The 14,468-nt window shown below is 39.7% G+C and overlaps 1 protein-coding gene across 5 annotated transcripts in view; it reads right to left on the bottom strand.

Annotated features, from left to right (window-relative positions):
• Positions 1-2,097: 2,097 nt before the first annotated feature.
• The window catches only part of kank1a (KN motif and ankyrin repeat domains 1a), a 49,465-nt gene continuing 37,094 nt past the window's right edge, over positions 2,098-14,468 (bottom strand). For all 5 annotated transcript variants that reach the window (XM_053653702.1, XM_053653704.1, XM_053653705.1 and 2 more), the window contains 10 exons: positions 11,783-14,437; positions 10,274-10,423; positions 9,267-9,366; positions 8,964-9,161; positions 8,765-8,852; positions 7,783-8,002; positions 5,526-5,668; positions 4,309-4,509; positions 3,995-4,093; positions 2,098-2,999 (listed from right to left, as the gene is read on the bottom strand). In XM_053653702.1, coding sequence (XP_053509677.1) covers positions 2,937-2,999; positions 3,995-4,093; positions 4,309-4,509; positions 5,526-5,668; positions 7,783-8,002; positions 8,765-8,852; positions 8,964-9,161; positions 9,267-9,366; positions 10,274-10,423; positions 11,783-14,437 — 3,917 coding nt within the window. In that variant the 3' untranslated portion in view covers positions 2,098-2,936. The remainder of the gene's footprint in view (positions 3,000-3,994; positions 4,094-4,308; positions 4,510-5,525; positions 5,669-7,782; positions 8,003-8,764; positions 8,853-8,963; positions 9,162-9,266; positions 9,367-10,273; positions 10,424-11,782; positions 14,438-14,468) is intronic.

The following is a 14,468-nucleotide window of genomic DNA, read 5'->3' as shown; positions in this document are numbered from 1 at the left end:
AAAAATGGGAGTGATTATGTGCCACAGGTTTCTAATGACAAGTGTAGTTTACATCAAACCTCTGGCGATTCTAAACATCTCGTGCGAAAAAAAAAATCACACTAAATGACACACATATTCATCTTCATGATTAACATGATCTTCAATTGCATCCAAGATTTGCTCTGCAGTTAAATTCTGACTGGACGTCTTTCATTGACAGTCTAACGGTTTCCTACTTTACGCACTACCTTGTTAAAGTGGTGTTTCAGTGGGATTTAACTCTTGCGTCATCTCTACATAGAGAGTGATGCAGCAGAGCTTTAGTACTTTAATCTGTCCAGCTCTCTCTCACACACACACTTCCTTATCTGTATTCTGCTCAAACAGAGAGAAGGTTCATAAACTTCCACTTTCATGCTAATACCACCATCAGCACCATCACGAACGAGCAGATCCCAGTCTCTGCTGTAACGCAGTGGAACTGCGTCAAATAGCTGCGATAACTTTGACGCTCCATGATATCTACTTTCATTAATGACATTGAACATCACTGTAAAATGATGAGTGAGAATCTTGCTCTTTTTTCATGGGATTTTTTTGCTTTAATTTAAATTTGAGATCGTTGCCATTTTAACTTCTATTATACGCCACTGTAATACTGCACTAATAGCGCCCCCTACTGACTTCTCACAGGAATAACAACAATATAGTAGCATCCAACAAATTAGCACGAGAAGCACTGAACACATCACAAAAATTTCAATCTAAACATGTTTCAGGATTGAGGTTTCCATGAAGTTCAGAAGATAAGCACAAGATTACAGTAATTGAGGCAGATGTATGTGCAGCTGATGTAAGCAGATTGGCTCATGCACAGATGCTTCTAAATGTTGTTATCCTTAAGGAAATTAAGCAAAAATGATGAAATACACATGCGGTATGCTTAAATAAATAGGGATGCTGTCCATCATCTTCACTAAACACTTTACCCTGATCAGGGTCTTGGTGGATCCAAAGCCTAAGCCATAAATATTGAGCACAAGGCATGGATACTCAGGTATGCAAATATGGACCAAATTTGAATAGGGTTTAAATCAAGAGATGGGGGTTGTTTTGATTTCACTGTTTGTAGTCATTATCTATGGCCATGTCTTAACCTCCAGGTGGAGGAAACCAGGTTTTGGGTTAAAGTGATACAACAGCTTCAAGGCATCACTGATCCAAATCCATACTTTACAGTGGGTACTTTTCTTGTAGGCAGTATGTTTGGCTTAAAAAGTTTACTTTGGGTCTCATCTGTCCATAGCACACGATCCCAGTTCTAATGACCTTGGTTGATTGCACTTAATGATCTCTCAACTGTTTGTTTTTTTTTTTCTAAATATATAAGTTACTTGACTAGTGTAGATTTTATATTGAAAATTCTATAGTTTTCCTTTGGTGATGAGTGACAAAAGGTTTTTTTTTTTGTGTGTGTGTGTGTGTCCAGTCTATGTGGGATTTAAAAAAAAGAAGAAGAAAAAAAAAAAGGTATGTCTCTCTCTTTAGATGAAAAATCACTAAGCATCAATGTCCTGTTAGGACAATGTTGTCCTTGATAAATTCAATGACCAGAATGTTCCAGGTCTTATTAAAAGATCTGTGATCCCTTCAGAGAAAATTGTTACTTTTCAAGCTTAATACACACTAAAGTTTCCTGAATCCATCTACTGTGTGGTGTAGGGAAAAGCATGCTTCCTTTTAAGGAGAATGGTCATGCCTTGCCAGTAAGGTAATAAAGGCAATGACGTGCTGCATTGTAATGGGTATGCAAGGTTTCAAAGGGATTCTAACAGTTAAGAGCTTGTTTAGGAAAATCAAATATCTCAGACCAAAAATCTGTGAATTGAGGCATGTCCAGAACATATGGAGGTGGCACTTACTCAGGAAGTCCACTAGAGGGAGGCACTGCTACAGTTCTGCACAGTGAAGCGTCTCCAGTACTTTCATTTAAACAAATGGAACAAGGAAAAAGAAAAAGAAAAAAAAAAAAAAAGCAAACAATTTTTAGATAATTTTATTACCTGGAAAATGATACGAACTTTAACCACAGAATTTCAGAGAAAAGTACCATAATGTCTGATAGAAGTTTATTTAACACCTATGATAACCATGTCCTGTAAACATTTACATACAATGAAAATACATTTATTCTTAATAAAACCTTTAATTGATAAATATATAACTTCATGTCTTGTTAGGATTTGATAGTAAATCGGTAAATACTGTGATTATTAAATAAAAATGTCATGTATAAAAGTAAGGCCATGTTCAATCTAGATATTTACTGCAATGTTTAAAATATTGTCCGATTTTTGTAGTCCAATCTGCTACACCATGTCTACAGGGACACTGAGAATAAGACTGATTTACATCCACTTTGCTGTGAATCCGAGTCATATATACATACACAGGGTTAAAATATAAAGCTTGACTTCAGATCATCTTAGATATAGCAGAATTCATTCCTGATTAAAAACAAAAGTAATCTGTAGATACACAGTGGATGTGGATGAAAGAAATAACATGAACCTTAATATCTACACTGATTTGAGCTTACATGGTGACCACGTTCCAGCTGATGTCAGAACCCCTCTACGTGCATCGCTTGATTGCGATTTCAAGCACAAAATAAAATGTACTGTGGAATCCATTCGGTGTGACCAAAAAACAAAAACAAAAAAACACAAACAAAAAAAAGAAACCCACTGACAAATTCAAAGTAGAAGAGACGAACATGACACTGAAGGCAGAAAAGTGCTGAATAAATGGCCATTCACAGTCTGTGATGGATTCAAAGCATCAGGGTTTAATAAGTCCTTTTTCCAGGGTTTGATGAGGCACTGGCTATGAATGCTAGGCACATATGAACTATAATTAGCAGCAGGAAAAAGTGAAAGAGGTATGGGGCTTGTCTAATCAAATATGCCCCTCCTAGCGGGACTTGGAGAAGTCTTCCTGCCAAGTCGAGGTGTTCCCTGCGGAAAGAAACAGATGTACTGAAACAACACTGACAAGTTCTAAATCATGAGCCACAGACAAACCTGGATATATAAAGTTCTATATGACAGCCAATCACCATCCCTGATGAACAGAGGATGCACATAGCACAGGCGGCCTCATCCAATCAACACGCGTGTTCTATTTACACTCTGACAGAAACAGACATGTTGGAGAAAGTAACTTTTAGCTGTTGATGTTCTACATATACTCTATGACCGTAATGAAAATTAAGTATACAAAACGGGACTACTGGACACACTGCATTTATAGCGTAGAATTATACTTGAGCATTAGAAAGTCTTCAGTGCAGAAAGATAATATTGTGGCCAACATCAGATAGCACTGGCATTAAATATGACTAACTTCGGTTAGCTACATGCAATATAGTTAATGCATTTTAACAATTCTTGAATGTTTCACAATTAATTTTAAGGGAAAATTTCTTGTTTAGGTACAACTTCAAATGTCAAAAAGTTAAGTATCTTGCATTTTATTGCTTAGAGAAAACTTAAAACCTATTGAAAAGCATATATGATCATAATGTAGACTTGTAGGCTCAAAAGCTCTTTCTCTAATCAGTTATAGCTTTTATTATTTATTTAATTAGAGTAAGAGACTGCTTAAAACGAAACAGTCAGATAGGACCTTACAAAACCAAACCGTATTTACACAATAATAAAGGTTCAGTCTGTGTTTGGTCACTACTGAAAAATTTACTTTAGAAGAAATCTTAACATGTTGACTTATAAATGTTAACTTCAAAACTTTGATGCCCCTTATATCAAACCAGCTCATCATCCAGATCAACCAGTCTTAAGGCAAACCGTGCCGTGTTAGAAATAGTTATCCAATAGCTGACTATATAAAGGATGGTGATTAGATCAACAGAAGACTCGAGCATGCACTAAATGAGACAGTATTAGGAATTAAAGTGGGTAATACTACAGAGAGCAGTCGGGACGACACTTACTGGTGACTGTGCTTTGGAGAAGTTGACATGGGCATACAGCAACACTGCAATATCTTTGTGTCCAGCTTCCAGAGCAATGGACAGAGCAGTACTTTCATCCTGAATTTACACACACGTGCATAGTAGCATACATTTCAGTAATGGTCAAATTCAGTTAAACTTCTCCACTAATAATATTAATCAGTCAGTAGTTAACACTTAAGACAGTCAGCACAATGCAAATGAAATAATAACTGCTGCAACCGGTTCTCGTTTCTTGTTAGTCGCATCGATATTTCTGTACAGTGGGTGTTTTTTTTTGTTCGTTTGCTCACATTGTCATGGAGTGTGGCATCACAACCCGGCTGGGCCAACAGCAGATTGACTATCTCCACGTGGCCATGCTCACTGGCGCACATGAGCGCTGTGGAACCCTCATCGTCCTGGATGTTGACATCAGCACCGCAGGCTAGCAGCGCCTTCACCATGTCCATCCGGCCGTGACTGACTGCCAGCATGAGCCCCGTCTGACCAGCCTAGAGGACAGAGTCCAGGAGGTAACCCTTTACCATCAAGACTATACATTCACCAGCCACTTTAATAGGAACACGTGTATACCTGCTCATTTACGCAGTTATCCAATCAGCCAAGCATGTGGCAGCAGCACAATGCATACACTCATGCCGATACAGGTCAAGTGCTTCAGTTAATGTTCACAACAAACATCAGAGTGGGGAAAGTGTCATCTCTGTGACTTTAAATATGGCATGGTTTTTGGTCCCATTTTCTGTGAGCTTAAGCCCATGATTCTTGTTCTTGATTGACAGGAGTGGAAACCCAGGTGGTCTTCTTCTGTTGCAACATATCCACCTCAAGGTTCAATGTGTTGTGCATGCTGAGATGCTTTTCTGCTCAACACAGTTGTAAAGAGTGCTTATATGAGTTACTATATCCTTACTGGCAGCTTGAACCAATATGCCCACTTTCCCCTGAATTCTCTTAACAAGGCACTTCAACCAACAGAACTGACACTGACTCAGTGTTTTTTTGTTTTTCACACCATTGTGTGTAAACTCTAAACTGGTGTGTGAGAAAAACTCAGGAGATGAGCAGTTTATGAAATACTCAAACCAGTCCATCTGGTACCAACATCCATGCCACAGTTAAAGTCATAGAGCTCACACTTTTCCTCATTCTGATGTTTGATGTGAACATTACCTGAAGCTCTTGACCTGTATCTGCACGATTCTTTTGCATTGTGCTGCTGCCAGATGATTGTCTGATGAGAAATGTATGAATGTGCAGTTGCACATCATAAAGTGGATTGCATGTGATGTGTATAATGTATTTGGTGAGCTTATTTAAGCATTTTTAAAACATGTCTAATGTTTAAATTCTAATGTTTATGGTCTAATGTTTTTAATTTTGTTCATCACCCAGATCATGGGCACTATGAAAATAATGAAAACAATGTCAAATTGCAACCTATTGAAAAGTTAAGTTAATGCTAAATACTTTCATGTTTCAAAGGTCATACTGATGTTACACTGACCTGACTGGCTTTTGCATTGACGTCTCCTTTGCTGAACAGCTCCTCCACCACCCTCATGTCTTTAGGGGCCTCAACAGCAGCTAATGCAGCTAGCATGATGGGAGTATAGCCTGCCTTGTTCTGCTGATTGACGTTGCAGACATCTGTGACAAAAAGAATGGGAACCAGATTATCAGAGAGGGTCCAGGGGCCACCCTTCAAATCAGTGTTCAGGGACAAAGGGCTTCCTTTGTTAACCTTCAAGGGGGGAAGGCATTCTACATGCAAACCATTGAGACAGCATATTTTTGAAAATAAAAAAAGGAAGTTAGGGCTAAGGCACTGATTTATTGACTGGCAGTTGGTCCAAGCTCTGAGAATAAAAGCAGAGAATGGGGGCCTCACTTGGGACACAGGGCATCAGGGACTGGAGAAGCTCAAAAGGAAGCGGACAATGGGCTTTTCTCGCTAATAAATGCTTGCACCTCATCATGAACAGCATTATGGGATATTCATAAAAGAACTGAGAACCAGAGAAAAAAATGATTTGGAGAAGCCCACTTCTCCAGTTCTTTCAGAGGGGTGTTTAATAGAGGATTAGCAAATAGCATGCATTCATTGGCAATGCTGCATAGTAGAAAAAGAAGAACGCCATGAATGCAGGCAACATAAATAAAAAATCATAAATAAATAAATAAATAAATAAATAAATAACATTCCAATTAAAATTCCTGATTAATGATTTATGCATAAACATTTGTGAGTGTGGTGGATAAGGTGGAATGTGATGGAAAACCCTTATTTTTAAAAATCCATAAACATAAAGTTCCAAAATGCTTCCTATCCATTGCTTGTGTATTAATTACAACTCATCTTAAAATCACAGGCAATCTGGGGCTAGTCAAGTGTCATGGCTGTGATTATACTTGTTTGGTCAGTGGACCTTGTCGATTAGACTTTCACCCACAATATTTCATTTGCAGAATAAACTGTTTTTTTTCCTTTGGACCTGTGAGGTGAAAGTCACATCCTAGTTAAATGTGTTTAGAACACATTTTGAAGTGATAATATGCATGTTCGGCATTTCAAAGGAAAAATATTTATGGCCTGCTGCTCTTCTGTCGCTGGCTGTGTTGTTTGGAATGTTTTATAAATCAGGCCCTGTTTTTTTTTTCTTTTCTTAACCTGGTTTTCATATCTACAAGAACAATACTACCACATTTGTTTCATCCTCACAGCCTCAACACTGGTGTTCCCCAAGGATCAGTCCTTGTTCTCTTTATACACAGAATTTCTGGGCTCAGTAAACGGATCTTATGTCTTTCCCTATCCCTGCTACACTGATGACACACAACTTTATTTCCTTCACATACCCTGAAGATATCAGGCCCCCAGAAGATCTGACTGCCTTACTGAAATGTGATTTTAGACGATATTCTTCACATCATCAAAGGAACCTTACATTCCCTGACTAAAGAATCCACTCAGCTCCACAGAAAGCTCTAATTTCTTCCAGACTTGCTTATGCAACTCTCTACTTGCAGGCTTACCTCATATGTCCCCTACAGAGCACTGAACTGTGCCGCTCACCTGGTTCCTAAACTCTGACATTCTTTTATTTGACCTTTCTAATAAGGTCAGTCCTCTGGCTTCCAGTTGCAGCAAGAATCAAACTGAAGCATGTCCTCACAAGAGCTCTGCACCACATCATGTATGGTGTTTGTGGTTTTGCAATTTGTCGTTAAAAATTTACACACATGTACATCATCTCCATTGTTCAACATCAGAGTGACATTGTTTATTCAATTGTTGAACTTTTTATTATTATTATTATTATTATTATTATTATTATTATTATTATTATTATTATATACTAGTTTGAACATTTCAGACCTTATTTGTATTATTGTTTGCGCTTTTACGGTACAAATTGTCCTTTCTTTACTACCTAGACTACATGAGCACTATAAACCAGCATTAGTTCCTAATCTTTCAGGTTAGGAATCATTTCAGTTTCTATATGCGCTTTTGTATTCCTGTGCCTTTGACTGATGCACATTTCCTAAGTCGATATAGAGAAGAGCATCTGGGAAATGATTAAATATCAAATGTAAAAGGTTTTTAAAAAAAAAAAAAAAAAAAAAAGCAAAGAAAATAAAGAAAGAACCAATTTGTTTCACATCAAATTAAAAATGACAGCAGATAAATTCCTCACATCTTTTAAATACATCTGCCTTTAGCATTTTGTCATTGTAAATAAGTGGTATGAACTGGTTACCTGCATCCAGCAGCTTCTTGACAATGTGGAAGTTGGAGTGGGAAACACTGTAGTGCAAGGCAGTGTTGCCATTGCCATCAGCCATGTTGACCACATGCTGCAGCAGTGCGGGAGAGATGTTACGGAAAGCGTTCAGGTAGTCCTCCACCATAGCCGCCACCGCCGTCTTCTGACTGGACACACGGAACCACTCGTGCTGCACCGTGTTCGTACATGTCCTCTGTGATGCAAGACAAATGAATGTAGGAATCAGTGCCAACACGACTAAAAGCATTGAACTGTCAAAATAATATGAATAAATGATCAATATTTAGTACTATTTTGTGCTACTCATTAAAATGTGAAGAATGATGTTAGTCAAAGGCAGAAGTGAAGTCAACTGCAATTTTGAGACTACTGGGCAAGAATAAGCAAATGATCAAAGAATTTCTGATTAACTAATTAAAAAGCCAAAAAAAAAGGAAAATGTATTATATTCTTTCAAACATCACCAAAACTCAAATCCAAGCAAATCCACAACCTGGCATAAAATCCAGTCCTCACAGAGTCTAAACCCTCTCTAAAGCATTGTAATTAGTACTAACCATGGTCATTAAAGCTTTTTTGGGAACATCAGTTGGCTAGGGTTTTTGGTTCATGCTGGACCCTGACAGTGCACAGCTAGATCTGGCCCTACATTTTGCCTTCCACTTGGATTTGCTGTTCCTGTAACATTCTTTTTCACTATATTAGCCACAAAGGGGCCCATTAGCCATTACTCCATAATTGCCTCAAGCAGATTGGTGAAGTAGGGCATAAGGAACTACTCAGAACCCCAATTTGATTCCTGACCCAAACATTTTTTAGTGTTTAGAATAGAGAGGATTCTGAAATGGAGGTAAGAAAATTCAATGTGCATTTGAATTATGCAGATGGGGCTGTTTATCAGGATTTTTATTTTTAATTCAGTTAAATTTGCATCTCATTTTCTTTTTAAACTCACCACATCTTTACTGGATAACGCCTTAGGGTCGCTTAGGTGGGTTTTAAGAACATAGCATGCAGACAGCATCTTTTCACTCAACTCATACCTGGACAGTTGGGGAAAAAAAACAAAAAAAACCAATTCATTATACAAAAGAGTTCCTTCTAATGGAGATGAGATATCAACTTTGACAATGAAAAGATTTCAGACTGTCTACCTTTCTCGTGTCTCCGGATTCCCCTGGCCAGAACTTTCCACATCTCTCTTTACATCCTCTGCTCCCTCATTACTAAACTGATCGTTCCTCCTCTCCTTTATGTTTTTTTCCAGGGTCTCCGTTTCATCCTCTTCCCCCTCAGAGCCTGAAGAGCTGCTCTCCTCTGAGCTGGAGTCATCGCTTGACGTTGACTCGTACCTGGATGAACCAGTTAACACGGAAACATCAGGGTTATAACACCGAGCATTACATGCAATACACATACACAACAGATATCAATCCTGGCTGATCTTGAGCTCTTACCCTCCATTCACACCAACAAATTGCAGGTTCTTTTTGGTGCTGTTTGTACCCTGGCGACCATCTTTCTTCTTCATGATAGACTTCAGGGTGCTCTGGCTACCTACAGGGAAGGAAATTAAATTAAATATATTAGCATTCAAAAGTATCTAGCTTTGTGTATAGTTATGTTTGATATTCAGACAGGTTTTCACTAAGCCACAAGGTGGAGCACAGAAGAATATGTACTGCTGAAGTGAACAAAAACACAAACAAGTCATCACCAGGACTTGATATGAGCCACCTTTCGACACTTGACAATCTCACTTGGAATGCAAAGCAAACCCTGTTATTTTACTGGCATTGCATGGAAATGAACACGTTTCCTCAACATTTTCAGCAAACAATAACCACTAATCAAGACCAAAAGCAGTACTCTGCCAAGTTGTGCATATTTATTTGACAGAAATATCTGATGAACACCGTAAACAAAATATTCTCTAAAAATACAAAATCAGTCCAAGTAGTAATACAGAAGTCTCGAAGAAAAGCTACCTTATAAAATTAAGCACAAGTGCTGAAAAAAAATAAAGTTAAAAATCGACAAGCAACAGAAACCTATCCAAAACCCAAACTATCCCAAACATTTTAAGTACAGGCTCTGTGCTGCCAAATACCCCAGAGGACCTCTGCCTCTCTCCACAGAGACAGAGAAAAAGCACAGGCCTGTGAACTGCCAGAACATGCCTCACACATGTGGCCTCCGCCTTCCTCTCTCTGCATACATACTGTATATGGCAAAAGCAGCCATTATGGACATTTCCTTCATTTTAACAGCTAAGAATAGAATAGAGGTCTGCGGCCTGTAGCACCAAGTTCTACACAACAAGGCTTACTTTAGTCAGCTACCCTTCTAATACAGACAATTTCCACAATTACAAGGAAAAATTTTGTACTCAAAGATATGCCTCACTGTATAAATGTTTAAGCATAGAGACCACTTTTATACACAGCATTTGATAAGATCCTACCATGTAGAGCAGTAGACATCTGCTGGTCCATATGGCTCTTCAGGGAGGCTGCACTCTGCTCATGGGTCACTGTATCCTCAGTACACACACTCTGTGTGTGAGTGACCTCCAGCGTTGCACTGACCAAATGAGCGCTGGCAATCTCAGCGTCTGAGCAGAAAGGATAAGAACAACAGACATGTACAGTTATTACGGGAAAGGGATCTTTTTATAGACTAAACTTGCATTCCTTTGAAATAAATGTGCATAATAGCACAGCATGAAGATATGCAGATGCATGTAAATGACCAGCTCTATTTTCCGCTTCAGGCAAAAATAGCTGCTCTACAACGTTACAAAGCTAAAGACAAGTTAGAACACAACTGCATCCATATTTACTCTAATTACTCTTGCTTTATGTTTTTGTACTGACTAAGTGTTTTTGTAGTGGTAGGCATTCTGACGTTTTTGCCTCCAAAAGAAATATTCTTGACATGACTTGCAAGCACTTGAGACATTTTTGTGTTTCTCTGGAAGTGGCACACACATTGCTGTTTCTATCTTTACAGCGGTGATTCATTGTGCACGACATGATCCCTGAAAAACAAATCCGGTCTGAATTACTGAATGTTATATTGGCAGTAAAAGCCATACCGTCTTAAATTCTTTGGCGGTACATTTTAAGCCTTTTACGGCATTGCTTTTAATATGTACCAACATGCTTCTTTTTTTTTTTTTTTTTTTTTTTTAAAATATACATGCAAATTTCTGAAAGACAGGAAGATACAACAAACTATAATATTGCTAACGGTGGACCAACTCATTCTTCATGAAAGACCATGCTTATAATTTATTCATTACGATCCCACAATGCAACTGCCTATTACATAATACCAAATACAACACCATAAACAACAACTAAACATTTAGAGCAAGCTGCTGCGTCCCAAGAGAGATGAGCTCATTGCTGGTTTATGACTAAAACGGCATGCATTTTTCAGGGTCAGAGACAACTTTCGCAGATCTTATTAAGCCTCAGTGAACTATAACACAGGAAGAAGGCTACATCCAATTCTCCACACTCAAGAAGATCCAGAGAGTAAAAATAGGCTATAGATAACAACGATGCATTAAGCCAACATATGTGCCTGTATATTTATGTATATAGGTTGTAAAAGATATGGTGTGGAGAACAAATTTACTCCATATTTATTCCAAGATCATTTCTTTTGCATTTTCCCTTATGTTTTGAATGTCATTAGTACCATAACAAATGTCATTAATGATAATGTGCACTGTTGTTAAAATGTGTAGTGACTTGTGGGAAGTGATGGCTAATAATCGTTGTTTACTTGTAGTTAAGGAATTAATACCTTTAGATGTACCACATGGCAAAAGACTGTATAAAAAGACAGTAATATTAACACATTGTTTTTGTTCAACAGTATTAACATGCAGTTAACAGCCAATAATCAAGACATCTAAATAACAATAACAATGTATTTTTGTTGATAAATAAACATGACTAACCTTTTCTGACATTACTAGAGTCTGCTTGCAGACTCCGGAGGTCCGCGTTGTGGAGATCCTCAATGCTGCCATACTTCATCACAGAGTTGATGGATGACAGGGTGGTTACCAACTCACTGTTGATGGAGTTGAACTGGGACTGTTGTGGTGGACCAAATGCATCTGCCAACTCACTGTAATTCTCAGCTAGCAACATCTGTTGCTCTTGAAGAAGCTTCTGCACTCTCTCTATATAGTGATCCAAGTCAAACCTAGTACCAGCCTTGTTTTGTGAATTGAGAGTCTCTGCAGCAATCGTTTGTTCAACTGCCACATTTTCCTCCACCTCTTGGTTTAGTGGCTGAAAAGGCCCACAAGCTATGCTCCGTGTCTTAAGACCCACCAAAAAATTATCATCTATACTAGTATGCCCAACCCCACTTTCTTTGGTTTTGGAACAGTTCACCTTTTCAATAGCATCACCTGAAGCTGTGGTACCAACTGCAATGGAGCGAGACTTTACTGTGGTCTGTAGATCTTTTACAAGACCGTCACCAACAGCAACAGTGCGAGTCTCCAGTGGTACTGTGCTCGTTTGCTTGTCTTCAGAATTCTGTTGAGTGTTAATGCAAGAATCAGTGAGAACAATGCACTCAGTGTTAGTGAAGTTATCGACAGTATTAACTTCGGTGCTTGTATGTTGAGAAAACACTGTGGGTAAAACCATTACAGCAGTGTCCATTTTACCCACAGTGTCAGTTGCTGTGCCTTTGGACAACACCTCCTTAATGGGACTAACCAATACATCCATCGTGCAATCTCCACATCCAATGGATCTGAATTCTTTTGCCAGTTCAGACTCTGTCTTGAAAAGGTCTAAAGTTTCCACAGCCAACTGAGTGTTGACTCCCACCTCACACTTACTTATTTCTACCCCCACTTTCTGGTGGCACATTATAACCTCCTTTCCAACACACTTATCTTGAACCTCCACACGTTCTTGTACAACCCATCTGTCCATTATCAAATCTGGACCCACAGCAATATGCCTTGAGTCTGGTTTACAACAGACAGCAACAGTGTGCGTTTGTGGTACATGATCTGTGCTGATATCATTACATTCTGCATGGTTTCCCACCCCTTGACTCTTTGTGGAGACCTTGGCCTCTACTGAAGTGCTGTACATTTCAGGTCTTGCCAGCGAACCCTTGTCCAGTTTCTTCCTTGATCCAGCCACCTGAAGCTCTAGCTTGAGTTTGCCCATCTCCATTTCATGAGTGGTTTCTTTCAGCTGTACCTCCAATCTGTAGATCTTCTCCTTAAGGGCCTCGATGGTTTGGTGCTGCAGCTCTATTTCAGCCTCAGCCTCAGTGCTCATGCCCAGCATGGCCTCAGTCACCCCAAATCCTATGCTCCTTGTCTCCTGCTCAGTCCCTACTGCTACATCCTTGCTCTGTCCTGGCAACTTCCTGTAGATTACTACATCATTCATATTTTCATCTGCACCAACACCAACTGATTTACTCTCACGGCTCCATTGTCTTTGCAAGGCATTTTGGTTTGTACTGTGTTGTATTTGGTGTAAGGCATTTTCTGACTCCTTGCTGGTGTCCTGGATGTTTTTCTCTAAAGCCTGTACCTCAGCTGTCAGTTGCCGAAACTCCTGTAGCCTTTGTGAGCTCTGTTCTATGTTTTCTGACTCAACAATGTGCAACTCAGAACCGGACTGAAGCTGGGCCACAGGCTCATACTGGTCAGCACTTCCTACACTGTAGGATCGCTTCCGAAAAACCCCAGATTGGCCCTGCCCAGGTAGTTTTGAGTTCTTTATCTGTGACACCAGCTGTCTCTTTTCCTCTTGCAAGACTGAGATCTTAACTTGAAGGATTGGGATGGTTTTCACCTGTTCCTCAAGCTCTTTAAGTCGTTTGAGCGCGACCAGCATCTGGTCACGGATGTTCTGAAGGTGCAGGGGGCTGATGTTACTTACCGGCGTAGTCATACCTGAGCTCAGTGGGCTGTGACGTATTGAGCTGCCCATTGAGGATGTTACATAAAGACTGTATTCACCATTAGCCAGATGTCCATTATGCTGAAGAGAATTTGAACTAGGTGAGATCTGGTTTGCCCCATATGAGCCACCATAGGACGACAAGGAGCTATTGGAGCCCGTTCCCCCAAAACTGGGCAGACGCCGGCGTGGTGGCTCGGTTGCTGGTGGCTGCATGAGAAGCCGCTCCTGTTCTAGCCTCCTCCGAGTCTCCATTAGTGTTTTCTCCACCTGGAGGTTATGGCGAGGGAGACAGGGTGAAGGTGGTGGCAGCTGCTGCTGCTTGGCCTCAAGAATGTTCACAAAGGCCTGGGGGGCCTCATTGACTTGCGCAATGTGGCCCAGGGACGCTAGCTGGTTCCGAGTTGCAAAGAAGACCGGTGACTGCTTGCTTTCATCACTGTTTGATGAGGAAAGAGAGTCCGTAGAAGTCCATTCAGCCTGACCAGGCTGACGGGGTGGTACAGACCTGGTTACTTTTGGTTTTCTCTGAATGTTCAGCTTCTTGATGGTGTTGCCCCTTTCTATGTCATCAACATACTTGAGGAAGTCCAAGTCTATCTGATAACCATAGGGGGTTTCCAAACAATAGGGGGGTGCAGGGTCCTTGTTACAATCATCCTTTTCTATAGAGAATGAGAAAGATCAAGATCATAA

This window comes from Ictalurus furcatus, chromosome 22 (genome assembly GCF_023375685.1).
Source record: "Ictalurus furcatus strain D&B chromosome 22, Billie_1.0, whole genome shotgun sequence".
NCBI lineage: Eukaryota > Metazoa > Chordata > Actinopteri > Siluriformes > Ictaluridae > Ictalurus > Ictalurus furcatus.
The sequence above is the reverse complement of the archived record's forward strand: the minus strand, read 5'-3'. Positions and strand labels throughout refer to the sequence as shown.